General features: G+C 43.8%; 1 protein-coding gene across 1 annotated transcript in view; it reads left to right on the plus strand.

Annotated features, from left to right (window-relative positions):
• TRA2A (transformer 2 alpha homolog) overlaps positions 1-13,776 on the plus strand; it is a 41,207-nt gene extending 27,431 nt beyond the window's left edge. The window contains exons 3-8 of the mRNA XM_073677860.1: positions 1,664-1,829; positions 1,935-2,123; positions 8,896-9,011; positions 11,832-12,047; positions 13,038-13,105; positions 13,441-13,776. Of these exons, the coding sequence (XP_073533961.1) occupies positions 1,664-1,829; positions 1,935-2,123; positions 8,896-9,011; positions 11,832-12,047; positions 13,038-13,105; positions 13,441-13,451 (766 nt within the window). The 3' untranslated portion in view covers positions 13,452-13,776. The remainder of the gene's footprint in view (positions 1-1,663; positions 1,830-1,934; positions 2,124-8,895; positions 9,012-11,831; positions 12,048-13,037; positions 13,106-13,440) is intronic.
• The last annotated feature ends 338 nt before the right edge of the window (positions 13,777-14,114 follow it).

Below are 14,114 nucleotides of genomic sequence, written 5' to 3' on the forward strand. Positions count from 1 at the left end.
CACAAAACATGTTCATGTCAGTTCGTTTTGATGCATATCTAATAAAATTATTCATCTTAATAGGGAGGGTTTTCATGTTGGCTTGGCATTTTTGGACCCCCTCACCCAAGTCTGCTATCTCTATTCTATGATAAGATCTTTAGGCTGGACAATAATCTGCATGAGAATCTGCCTCCAAATCTTATTTTAAATGCAAGGGAGTGTTACCAGTGTGAGACATGCAATGACTGACAGTGTGCTCTCCTGATCTGCATGTCTTTACATCTCACATTGGTAACGCCCCCTCCCCTTCTATGTCAAATCTCTGGAGGCTGATCCTCGGGAGATCTCTGTCCAGACCACAGCCCTGAACAGCTAATTTACATACAAGAAAAACGTGGATTTCTCTGGAATAAGTCAACGGACTGAAGATGTCAAAGTATCATTTTTATTCAACTTTCAATGACCTACATGCCCATATAGACTGCTTAGGAGGGTTGCTTTTACTGACAGATTAGCATTTAAATGCCTCTAAAACAACTTTTTATTTAGTTGGGCATTCACAAAAATTTTTAGGTTTAGAGTTTCTTCAAAGAGGACTACTTTAAAAAAAAAAAAAAAAAAAAATTTACTACTGCACAAATCATCAAAAAAAAAAAAAACACGCATGCCTGGTATAATATGGTAAAGGTGGTGAGGGCACCACGTAGGGCAAGTTTATTATTGAGGGTAACAAAACAGTAGTTTTTGGGGGATGAGTCCACTACTAGATACTGCTTATATACAGGGCTGTGGAGTCGGTACGACTCCTCAATTTCCATGACTCAGACTCCCTCATACAAGGCTCATGTTTAATTAACCCTCAACTGGTGAGGTGGGGTTTGCCACACCCCAGGGAATTTTTGTTCGGCTGCCATTCATTGAAAAATGCTGGTATGAGGATACGTGTCTCACTAGCTTCCATCCATTTGTGGGTGTCAAAAATTTGTTATACTCGTCTGTAATCAATCGCCAATAAGAAAACGATTAAAACAAACGTGATCTTTGCATTTTCTGTAAAAATAAGAGATTTCTAAACACTGGGGTATAGGAAACCCCACATCACCAGTTGCGTGACAAAAACACCACCTCACCAGTTGAGGGTTAAGTGATTAATTTACTGTAGCACAGTTTCATCTCTGCTAAAAGTCTAGACCCCTAGATCAGGAATAGGAAAGACATTTATAGGACATTTCATAACCTTCCCAAATGCTTATGAAAAAAATATTCCCCACAAACTGCATTGAACTACTGTACCCAATTTATTATATATTTTAGGAGTTGGAGTCAGTCCATTTTATTGCGACTCCTCCAAAATGGACTCTGACTCCACAGCCCTGCTTAGATAAGACAGTATGTATGTTGTGAGATCATTTGTGGCTTTCTTCTCGCACAAGTCTCCTTTACCCTCGTTGCATGTTCAGATGTTTATTTTTACACCAATCTGAAATCTGCAACCAGGTAAAACACTATGCAAGTGATGGGGTTTTATCAAACCTCATTCATGTGCAGCACAATAAATTGCAGCTTTCATCATCTGGAGAAAATTGTTGTCTATGGGTGATTACAACATTATGATGAACTGTTTTGACTGACTCCAGTCTGATTTAATTGACGTATTAATGAGGTTTATTTGTTTGTACAGTTCAAGGTCTCGACGACGCTCCCGTAGAAGATATTCTCGCTCTAGGTCTCGATCTCATTCACACAAAAAGCGATCAAAAAGTAGATCGTACACCCCAGAATATAGACGAAGAAGAAGCCGAAGTCGCTCTCCAATGTCTAACAGAAGGAGGCATAATGGTAGCAGGGTACGTTATCTATAAAAAATTTCACCCTCCTTTTGTACAAAGATTAAATAGTTAAATAATCTGAAGCCCTAAATGTCTTGTGTTGTTTTTTTTTAATTTTGTTAGGCAAATCCAGATCCAAACACGTGTGTCGGGGTCTTTGGTTTGAGCTTGTACACCACTGAACGAGATATAAGAGACGTGTTCTCTCGCTATGGCCCCCTCAGTGGTGTCAATGTTGTGTATGATCAGCGAACTGGACGCTCCAGGGGATTTGCATTTGTCTATTTTGAACGCATAGACGATTCCAGAGAGGTAAGCATCAGAATGAAGGGTTGTGGGGTTTTCTTTTCTTTCGCCCTTCTATAGGTTTTGGATGTGTACAGAGGTGCATTTGTTTCGCATGCTGTTTGGTGGGAGCATCAGTACAGCATTCAGTCATATCGTAAGCTTAGGGCTACACGGCGACCTTGGCCGGGACAGCTATATGCTTGGTGCCACTGCTACATTTCTGCTCTATACATGTGACACGGGGGGGGTCGCATTGCAACACCTACATGACCGTGACAAAAAGCCACAAAATCCAACAGTTGGATTTTTTTTTCTTTTTTTGTTCTTGCAACTTTCCTTTTGCAGTAGTATAGGTGTTGCGATGCGACCTCTCCCTTTCAATTGTATAGTGCTGTGATGTAGCAGTGACACTGAGTGATCGTAGCAACCAAATTTCCGTGTAGCCCTAGCCTAAACATTTGAGACATTCATTTTGGTATACCTTGAATTAGGCCACTTTAAAAGTGGGAATCTGACCTTAAAGCAGTTTTTCAGATCCAATTTAAAAAAAAATAAATAAAAATGTTTTAAACCTTTTAAATATGTGGCTTTAAAATAAAAGTTTAAATGCCAGTAGTGGACAACTAGTTTAACCGGTTCCCGACCGCCCGCTGTAGATAAACGTCGGCGCTTGCCGGGCTCTGTGCAGTGCCGACGTTTAAAAACGGTGGGTGGTCTCGCAGTGCTCGGGACCCCCAGGGTCCTGCAAGCACTGCGATTCCGGTGCAGAGCGTTAGCTCTGACAGGGTACATCATCGGGACCTGATTAGATCAGGTCCCAGTGATGTTAACCCTTTGCTGTCTTCTATATGCTGTGATCTATAGTGATCGCGGCATATAGGAGACAGCAGGAAGAGAGGGGGTCGTCTTACTTACCTCCGAAGACCTCCGTTTCGTTTGAGGACCTGGGGTTGCTATGGCAGCTGGAGGTCACATGACCGCCTCCAGCTCTGCCATATATGGTGTCCTTCCTGTCTGACTTCAGCCTGTATGTAGCTGAAGTCAGACAGGAGACTCTGACTGAAACAGTCAGTGAAGATCTCATATAATGTAATATATGTGTATTACATTACATGAGATCAGTGATCAGAAAAATAAAAATTAATGTCCCATACAGGGACTAAGTAAAAATGTAAAAAAAAAAGTTTTTAAACTATTAAAAAAAAAAAATCACAAAATAAATAAAAATAAATAAATAAAATATTAAACCAATAAATCCGTAAATTATTACAAAACCAAAAAAGTACACATATTTGGTATCGCCGCGTCCGAAACAACCCGAGCTATAAAACTGTCACACTAATTAACTCCTTCTGTGCACACCGTAATAAAAATAAATAAAAAACAAAGCAAAAAAATATGCTTTTTCATCATATCGCCAAACAAAAAGTGGAAAAAAAATGCGATCAAAAAGCAGAATAGAAATAAAAATGGTACCACTGAAAACATCATCTTGTTCCGCAAAAAAAAGCCGCCATACAGCTCCATCAGCCAAAAAATAAAAAAGTTATAGCGCTCAGAATAAAGCAATGCAAAAAAAATATTTTTTTTTCTATAAAATTGTTTTATTGTGTAAAAGCGCCAAAACATGAAAAAAATACAGTAAGTGTAGTATCGCTGTAAATGTACTGACCCGAAGAATAACGCTGCCTGATCACTTTTACCACACGCAGAACGGCATAAAAAAAAACTCAAAAAACAATTCCTGAAGTTTGTTTTTGTTAACTTTACCTCCCAAAAAACGGAATAGAAAGCGATCAAAAAATGTCACGTGCCCAAAAATGGTTCCAATAAAAATTTCAACTCGTCCCGCAAAAAACAAGCTGTCACATGACTCTGTCGGCCGAAATATGGAAAAATTATAGCTCTCAAAATATGGTGATGCAAAAACTAGATTTTGCAAAAAAAGCGTATTTTAGTGTGTGACAGCTGTCAGTCATAAAAACCCGATATAAATCTGGTATCTCTGTAATCGCACCGACCCGAAGAATAAAGTAATCTAATCAGTTATATCACACTAGGAACGGCATAAAAAATAAATAAAACAAATATTATTCACCTGCTACTGATTTGTTTATTATGTCTCCCAAAGATCCCAGTAAGGCTCTGCTCACATTTATCCTGTGCTCTGCGCTGAGCACTTACACCAGAGTTTCCGTGTAAATCTCTGAAATACGTGATTCAGCCAGAACCCATGATGGAAGATTCCCTGTAATGAGGCAGATATAGGCCACTGTGGATGCCGTCTAGCCTGGGATCCCACGGTGTCATTTGTTTTAGGCGTGCATAAAAGTGCGGTTGGCCACAGTTTTGTGCACTTCTGAAAAAAAGGACACCACTAAACAGAGGCCAGACGGAGTCCAGAGTAACTCTGCTGCCTCATTACAGTGAATGGATCCTGCAGGGGTTTCATCTGAATTACATCACTTGGAAATTTAGATGGAAACCCCGATGTAAGTGCTCAGCCTAGAGCGCCGGATAAATGTTACGTAAAATGTTCCCAATAAAAGCTTCAACTCAGTCCTCAAAAAAAGCTAGTCCCCACTCAGGTCCATCATCTGTTAAAAATATAAGGGACTTCCAAGTTACTGGTAGCAGAAAGGCTCTGGAAAAGCAAAATGGTCCTTGCCCCCCAAAAGAAATTCAGAAAATTTTGTGCTCCCAAATCCAAATGCCTATTCTACAATAATTTGTTCTCCAATTGTCAAATAGCGCTCCTTCCCCCTCAAATCTCACCGTATGGCTAAGTGGTACGATACAGCCACATATGGGGTATTGACACTTTTAGAAGAAATTGTGTGACACATTTCGGCACCATTTTTACCCATTGCCCTGTGTGAAAATGTAAAATCTGAGGGTAAAACATTTTTTTGTGGTGAAAATATAATTATGCTTTTTTCACTGCCCAATGGTATAAATTTAAAAATTAAAAAATGCTCACTACTTCCCTAGATGAATTGCTTGAGAGGTGTAGTTTACAAAATGGGGTCACTTGTGGGGGTTTCTGCTGTTTTGGCATGTCAGCGACTCTTCAAATGTGACATGGTGTCTGCTGCCTATCCCAGCCAACATAGCGCTCCTTTCTCTTCCGAACCCTGCCGTACACCAAAGCAGTGGTTTTCCCCCACATATGGGGTATCGGCGTACTCAGGAGAAATTGTACAACAAATTTCATGGTGCAATTTCTCCTGTTATCCTTATGATAATGCAAAATTAAGGGATGAAAAACGTTTTTGTGGGAAAAATGTGAAAATTTTATTTTTACAGCTCAATATTCTAAACTTCTGTGAAGCACCTTGGGGTTCAAGGTGCTCCCCACACATCTAGATAAGTTCCCTAAGGGGTCTAGTTTCCAAAATGGTGGCACTTGTGGGGGGTTTCCACTGTTTAGGCACATTAGGGGCTCCCCAAATGTGACATGGCGTCCGCTAATTATTCAAACAAATTTTACATTCAAAAAGTCAAATGGCGCTCCTTCCCTTTCAAACCCTGCCGTGCGCCTAAACAGTAATTTGCCTCCACATATGGGGTATCAGCGTGTTCAGGAGAAATTGCATAACAAATTTCATGGTGCAATTTATCCTATTACCCTTATGATAATGCAAAATTAATGGATGAAAAACGGTTTTGTGGGAAAAATGTGAAAATTTTATTTTTACAGCTCAATATTATAAACTTCTGTGAAGCACCTTGGGGTTCAAGGTGCTCATCACACATCTAGATAAGTTCCCTAAGGGGTCTAGTTTCCAAAATGGTGTCACTTGTGGGGGGTTTCCACTGTTTAGGCACATCAGGAGCTCTCCAAACGCAACATGGCGTCCGCTAATTATTCAGACAAATTTTACATTCAAAAAGTCTAATGGCGCTCCTTCCCTTCCGAACCCTGCCGTGCGCCCAAACAGTGGTTTTCCCTCACATATGGGGTATCAGCACGCTCAAGAGAAATTGCACAAAAAAATTTGGGGTCCATTTTTTCATGTTACCCTTGTGAAAATAAAAAAATTGGGTCTAAAGTAACATTTTTGTGAAAAAAGTTAAATGTTAATTTTTTTCTTCCACATTCCAAAAATTCCTGTGAAGCACCTGAAGGGTTAATAAAGTTCTTGAATGTGGTTTTGAGCACCTTGAGGGGTGCAGTTTTTAGAATGGTGTCACTTTTGGGTATTTTCTGTCATAAAGACCCCTCAAAGTGACTTCAAATATGATGTGGTCCCTAAAAAAATGTTTTTGTAAATTTTGTTGGAAAAATGAGAAATCGCTGGTCAACTTTTAACCCTTATAGCTCCCTAACAAAAAAAAATTTGGGTTCCAAAATTGTGCTGATGTAAAGTAGACATGTGGGAAATGTTATTTATTAAGTATTTTGTGTGACATATCTCTCTGATTTAAGGGCATAAAAATTCAAAGTTTGAAAATTGCAAAATTTTCAAAATTTTCGCCAAATTTCCGATTTTTTTCACAAATAAACGCAAGTGATATCGAAGAAATTTTACCACTATCATGAAGTACAATATGTCACGAAAAAACAGTCTCAGAATCAGGGGAATACGTTGAAGCGTTCCAGGGTAATTACTTCATAAACTGGCAGTGGTCAGAATTGAAAAAATTGGCCCGGTCACGAAGGCAAAAACAGGCTCTGGCGCGAAGTGGTTAACTACGGATTCTTCTTGCATTAGCTGTATGCCTCGCATAAGAACAAGCATGACAGGTAAATGTGCAGTGTTTGAAGGCCAAGCCCTTAGTCGTGGCAGTGGTGTGCTGGGGTCTGTGGTCATGTTGCACACATGCATTTTAGAATAATCTTAAGCTAGACAGCAAGTCACAAGAAATAGGTTAATGGTGGTTTTACTCCTGGTTTCTGCATGGCATTCCTTAATGGGGAGCCTACAGTGGGTAACACATGCTAGTTCCAACAACGCACATAGAACCTCGTCTATTAAAACTATTGTGCCAATTTGTGTTTCCGTGCCTATAACTCGTCAGGAGGGCATGCTCGAATAGACCGCTCACTCTTGGTGACTTATCTGTATGTGAGCATGGCCTTCCAGCAAACTGCAGTGCAGCATGTGGTGTATGACTGCAGCCTCCCGTATGTGTGAACTTGGCCTGCAGTGTAGAGAGCGTGGGCTGGGAACATGCATGGACATGAAACCTTCATAATAGTGTCTATAAGAAAGTGGGTTCAAAATTGTACATTGTTGGTCTGTGTGGCTCCAGCCTTGGTTACTTTTGATCTCATGGGCACTTTTTAGACCTGTTATAACCCCACATGAATCAAATTGATTGACTCTAAGCCGATATGACACGTGGTATTCACAGTACGTTATTATTATTGTGCCATTTATTCCATGGCGCTTTACATGTGAGAAAGGGGTATACATAGCATTAACATAACATTAGGCCACACACTGATGTGAAGAGTCACATTCCCACTGGTTCATTTTTATTAATTACTCTGTAGTTCTAGTTGTAGGCCACGTAATTGCCCCACTGTGGATATCCCACAGCAAAACGGCACATTAATGCAAAGGGTGAAATTCACACCTATATCTGCAGTATAAACCAGATCTCAACCCCATAGTTCCTGTTGCTTTATGCTGCCGATGTTTTGCAGCAAGTGCATGAGATTTTGCATTGTGTTGTCGCATAGTGGACTGTATTAATCTGCCTGCACGGAGGCTGCAGACGGTGAGAGATCTCAAGAGCTCGACTCTGGCATTTAGTCCTGGGTTTAAAAAAAAAAAAAAATCTGATTGCTAACATGCCCACCACACGGGATGATGAGTGCGGCCTCCCATTACTGCATGTTGGGGGCTGAGACTAATGTGCATTACTTGCTATGATGCATTATTGCCAGAGATATACTAATGATGGGGTGAAGTTGATCCCATGCAGGACAGGGCCTCAGATCATGGGGGCATACACACTGGTGCAGAGTCCTACAGGAGGATGGATGTGTTATCACATCGCCCTTCACCTGCACACTTTCTGTATGTGGAAGGTGACTTAATAAATAAACCGGGGGAAAAAAGTAACCTGACGTCAGACCAGGTGGTGGTTGGGGAGAGCACAGCAGCACTGATCTGGTGCCGCACACTCACTACCAACCACTAGGTGGCAGTCGGCGGACGTTCCTCCCGTGCTGTGTGGCCGCGTGTCCTGTTCCATGCTGTATACTCCGGTGTACGTGTATACCGGGCCGCCACTGCGGCTACACGGCTCACATGCAGCGCTGTACACACGTGCCGCAGTGATGGCGCCGGCAGCGCTTCTCCCGTTGCTGTCGGTGTGAGACTCATCTCCGTCACCTGAGGACTTGCCTCCTTGCTGAGCTCTGTCACCCCTTCCCGCCACATTAGAAGCATTCTCCTCTATCCGAGAGGCTGCAGTTACTGGAGAGCTGGTGTCCGCCCGCCCGGCTCCGCACACATGCACTGGGTTACACCCGGGTGCGGCCTCTGCCCGCTTGTTTCCCACATACTGATCGGCGGGCGGCGGCGGCTACAACATGGTGGCGCTTCGGGCAGGTGAGGCGCCATTTTATCCTCGTGAAAAGGAGCAGTGGGGGCGGGGAGCGGCGCGTGAGATGGCAGCTAGAGGCGGAGACCATAGCAGCCTGACCGCGTGCACGCAGCACGTGGGATCTTAACTGCTTGTGTGCCGGCGCGGGTGCGCGCGGCTCGGCCCCCTGCTCCGGCCTCAGCATGGCTGCGGACTCCCGGCTACCTGTGTGACCCTAACCTCTGCTCATTTCCAGGCTATGGAGCATGCAAATGGGATGGAGCTGGACGGAAGAAGGCTTCGTGTGGACTACTCCATCACTAAGAGGGCACACACCCCAACTCCTGGCATCTACATGGGCAGACCCACCCAGTAAGTGTCCTACACACGAATATGTGTATGTGTGAACATAGCCTTACTGGGTGGGCTGAAACACACACTAATATATATATATTGGTGTGTGTTTCAGCCCACCCAATAAGGCTATGTTCACACATAATGTGTTTTGTTTTTTTATGTTCATACATAATGTGTTTTGTTTTTTTACCCACAAATCTGCAGCAAAACTGATATCTGGCAGGAAATCGGTTGCGTCAAAAACGCTGGTTTTGCTGCGTTTTCAGCTTTTTTTTTTTCACTGCCCTTCTGTCTCTATGCATGTACATAAAGTTCTGTGAAAAAAAAACAGTCCATTTTGCCATCTGCTGTTTTTTTTTTTTTTTTTTCACCACCCGATTACCTGCTATGGGTGAAAACGCTGAAAGAAGTGACATGCTCTATAAAAACAAGATGTGTGAACAGAGAATTCTGGTTTCTCATAGACTTTGCTGGTACTGCAAAAGGCAGCTGAAAATTTGCATAGGTTTTTCGCTGCAGATTCTTAAGTGTCCAATATTAGATGGATATATCTATCTTGGGCCCCCCCCCCAGTAAGCGGTCTACGCCACTAGATATGGCAGACACCCCCAGTAAGCGGCCTACACTACTGTATGTATAGCAGACACCTCCCCCCCCCAGTAAGCGGCCTACACTACTGTATGTACAGCAGACACCCCCCCCCCCCAGTAAGCGGCCTACACTACTGTATGTACAGCAGACCCCCCCCCCACAGTAAGCGGCCTACACTACTGTATGTACAGCAGACCCCCCCCCCCACAGTAAGCGGCCTACACTACTGTATGTACAGCAGACACCCCCCCCCCCAGTAAGCGGCCTACACTACTGTATGTACAGCAGACACCCCCCCCCCAGTAAGCGGCCTACACTACTGTATGTACAGCAGACACCCCCCCCCCCAGTAAGCGGCCTACACTACTGTATGTACAGCAGACACCCCCCCCCCAGTAAGCGGCCTACACTACTGTATGTACAGCAGACACCCCCCCCCCAGTAAGCGGCCTACACTACTGTATGTACAGCAGACACCCCCCCCCCCCCCCCAGTAAGCGGCCTACACTACTGTATGTACAGCAGACACCCCCCCCCCAGTAAGCGGCCTACACTACTGTATGTACAGCAGACACCCCCCCCCCAGTAAGCGGCCTACACTACTGTATGTACAGCAGACACCCCCCCCCCCCCCCCCAGTAAGCGGCCTACACTACTGTATGTACAGCAGACACCCCCCCCCCAGTAAGCGGCCTACACTACTGTATGTACAGCAGACACCCCCCCCCCCCCCCCCAGTGAGCGGCCTACACTACTGTATGTACAGCAGACACCCCCAGTAAGCGGCCTACACTACTGTATGTACAGCAGACACCCCCAGTAAGCGGCCTACACTACTGTATGTACAGCAGACACCCCCCCCCCCAGTAAGCGGCCTACACTACTGTATGTACAGCAGACCCCCCCCCCCCCACAGTAAGCGGCCTACACTACTGTATGTACAGCAGACACCCCCCCCCCCCCAGTAAGCGGCCTACACTACTGTATGTACAGCAGACACCCCCCCCCAGTAAGCGGCCTACACTACTGTATGTACAGCAGACACCCCCCCCCCCCCCCCCCCAGTAAGCGGCCTACACTACTGTATGTACAGCAGACACCCCCCCCAGTAAGCGGCCTACACTACTGTATGTACAGCAGACACACCCCCCCCCCCCCCCCCCAGTAAGCGGCCTAAACTACTGTATGTACAGCAGACACCCCCAGTAAGCGGCCTACATTACTGTATGTACAGCAGACACCCCCAGTAAGCGGCCCCCTCTCCCCATTGCTGTCGACTACATAGATGGACAACCCACCCAGTAATGTCCTCTACATCACTGGCATGCATAGAAATCACGAGGCCCCGTAACAAAAGCGCCCCTCAACACCCCCCAGAAAAAAAAATGGATTTGATGGGGTCAAACCTCCGAACTTTTAAAATCCAGGCAAGGGTATTACGGCATGTAGACAGTTATGCAAATACTGCACCCATCTGTGTTTTCACCCACTACTGTGCCCCTTTAAGGACTCTTGAAGAATATATAATGCCCCCACAGTGAATTTGCTCAGTCCCCTGTTTAAATACATTGTGGTGTTACAATGTCTCCAGCAAAGTATAATGCAGCCACTGTGACCCCAAACACAGTACAATTTCTCCCACAGCATGGTGCCACTAAGTGCCCCCCATATACTATGATGGCCCCACAGCTCCCCCATATATGGCATAATGGACCCACTCTGCAATGCTCATAGCCCCCTTCCCTCCCACCCACCTTTCATAGGCTCAGACCCCATAGCGGCCGCGTGGTCTGCTACTATGGATGATACACCCATGCTCTACATACACAGCAGACCCACCTGGCAATGACCTCTACCTCACTACGTAGAAGCCCCCCATCACCCTGGGAATGTCCTCTATATCACTACATACAAGACAGACCCTCCCCAGTAGTGTTCTGCATCCCTATATTTGCTGAACCTTCTCTTTATCGCCATCCACCTCCAGTGGTGATGGGTGGATGATATCAAAGGACTATGTTAAAAAAAAAAAAAAAAAAAAAAAGCCCCATGATGTCAGGTCACAGCTGATTGGACAGTATGCAATTAGAATATGGCAAAATCAGGACATGTACAGTAATTTATTTAAAACCGGAGTCTAGTAGTGAAAAGTATGTAAAGTCAAACACCCCATTTGTTTTGTATTTTCTTTGCTGCTTGTCAGAGCTTGACACCAAAAAATAACTTTTTTTCTTTTTTTTTCAGTGGAGGAGGAAGTGGTGGCAGGCGCCGAGATTACAATGATCGCGGAAGTGACAGGGGAAATGATCGCGGAAGTGACAGGGGAAATGACAGAAATGATCGAGGAAGTGACAGAAATGATCGAGGAAGTGACAGGGGAAATGACAGAAATGATCGAGGAAGTGACAGGGGAAATGATCGAGGCTACGATAGATATGAAGACTACGAGTACAAATATAGGCAAGTAGTGTGCGGTTCTTCTGCTGTACACTTAGGGGTGTGGGTTTTTTTTCCCCCTCTGGTTACTGTGAGCCCAGTTCATTAAAAACTGCGTTGTTTACACTGATTCATGAACAGGTGCACATCTAGTGGCATTGCCTCCCTGTGCTGTGCCACAGATCTTACTCCAGTCAGGGACTGGAGTAAAACTTCTCATGTACAAAACACCACACCTCGTGAATTGGAAGAGCTGTGGCCTAACCCCTCCACCTGTTTTGCCTGTGCTGGGAGAAACTAGTGTGAAAACGCCAAGAGTTGCAAATTTTTGGCACAACTGCGCCTGAACTTTGCAACTTTTAAAAAGTTTTTACACCAGAATTCTGGCAGGACAGCTTTGATGAATCAGGCCCTGTGTGTTTAAGAATATTAACTTTAATTCATAATGTTTCTAATATTTGGGCATGTGGTTAAACTGAGGCTCTTAAAGGGGTTATCAAAGTTTGTAACGAAAAGTCTGCAGTCTGTTACTGCAGACTTTTTAATTCTCACAGAGCACTGTCTGGACGCCCCAGCAGCGATATGCATACTTTGGCCACATATCGAATAGACGTGCACAGCCTCGCTTAATTCGCTTGTGTCAATGTCTAGTCAGAATGTGGCTGGAAATAGGCATATCTCTTATTTACGGTCACATGACTGCCCGCTCTATCTGCCGGCACCGGACAATCCTCAATCCTGTGATTATTCCAAAGTCTGCAGTCACCTAAGTTGACTGCGGACTTTCATCACAAACCTGGAAACCCCTTTTAGGCCACATGTACACGTGGTGTGGCAAGTGTCAGTTTAGTGTGGGGTCCATACTTATCTGCAGGTTGGAGTCGCCCTAAGATGCCAATGAAGTAGACTTCTATAAAATGGGTATAGAGCCTGCCTGTGGCATTATCGCCGCTATGGTTTAAGGGGCATCTTACATGGTAGAACTTTGTATATATTAGAATTGCTTCTCCACAGGCGACGATCACCTTCACCTTACTACAATCGCTACAGATCCCGGTCAAGATCCCGTTCATACAGCCCAAGTAAGTACCAAAATATCTCTGCGTTTCCAAAAACACCCACACAACAGTTTGATGTGCAACCGTTCTCTTGTCTTGTTTCTCTGTGCGTGACAACTTTGCACATTGCATCCAAGCTTCAGAAAATAAAAGCACTTGACCAGAGAAATATATAAGACCCAGTTTTTTTTTGTTTTTTTTTTGTAATTTCTGAAAAAATTCTCTTTCCGGACTCCACAATATGCTCCAAACCATGCTTAGTCGGGAAGTGGGGGGGGATATTACACACTTATATGCTACAGGGATTATCTGCAGGAATTGGTCATACTGTCTAATTTTTCTTTTTATAACCTTTCCAGGGCGTTACTGACACGTGGAAGATGGAGAATTTTCACTGACATCCAATTATCCCTTCTCTTTAAGAATTTAATGCAAGTTTTCAATTGTTTTTTTTTTTTGTTGTATTCTGTGTAACTGAAACCAATGATATTGCTGTAGCTTTTGTGTAGACAAACAGGCTTCAGAACGACATTTAGTAAAGACTCCAAGATCTGTCCAAATACAGTTTCCCTTTATCCCTATATTAGGAGGTTTGTTTGTTTTTTTTTAATCGATTATTTAATAAGCGTTCTGTATGCAGGGGAACCATATTTTGTGATGGAACAGCACGTTTAATAAAATAACTGTTTGGCAGACTTTGTTTCCTTTATTGATGCATATTTGGCACTTTGATGATCCATTTACTTACTACAGGGTATATGTTTATTTTTGTTTATTTTCTTGGGTTTTGTCTGTGAAACGGCTACAGTCTGAATGTGCTGTTACACATTGCACATATACCAACTCATGCTGTGACTTATTTCTTTGGTTTTGGTCTTCACATGTTAAAATGTGAAATTGTTGTGCCAGTGTCATAACCATGCTTTTCTTGATCTGGACAGTTTTTGTCTGACGACACACAACCTTATTGCAACTCTGCATCTGATGGAGTCCAGTTGTACTACATGTACCAGTTATTCTTTGCCATAATTGG

Source organism: Phyllobates terribilis, unplaced genomic scaffold (assembly GCF_046119375.1).
Source record: "Phyllobates terribilis strain yellow unplaced genomic scaffold, ASM4611937v1 Scaffold_4__5_contigs__length_816908805, whole genome shotgun sequence".
Classification (NCBI taxonomy): Eukaryota; Metazoa; Chordata; class Amphibia; order Anura; family Dendrobatidae; genus Phyllobates; species Phyllobates terribilis.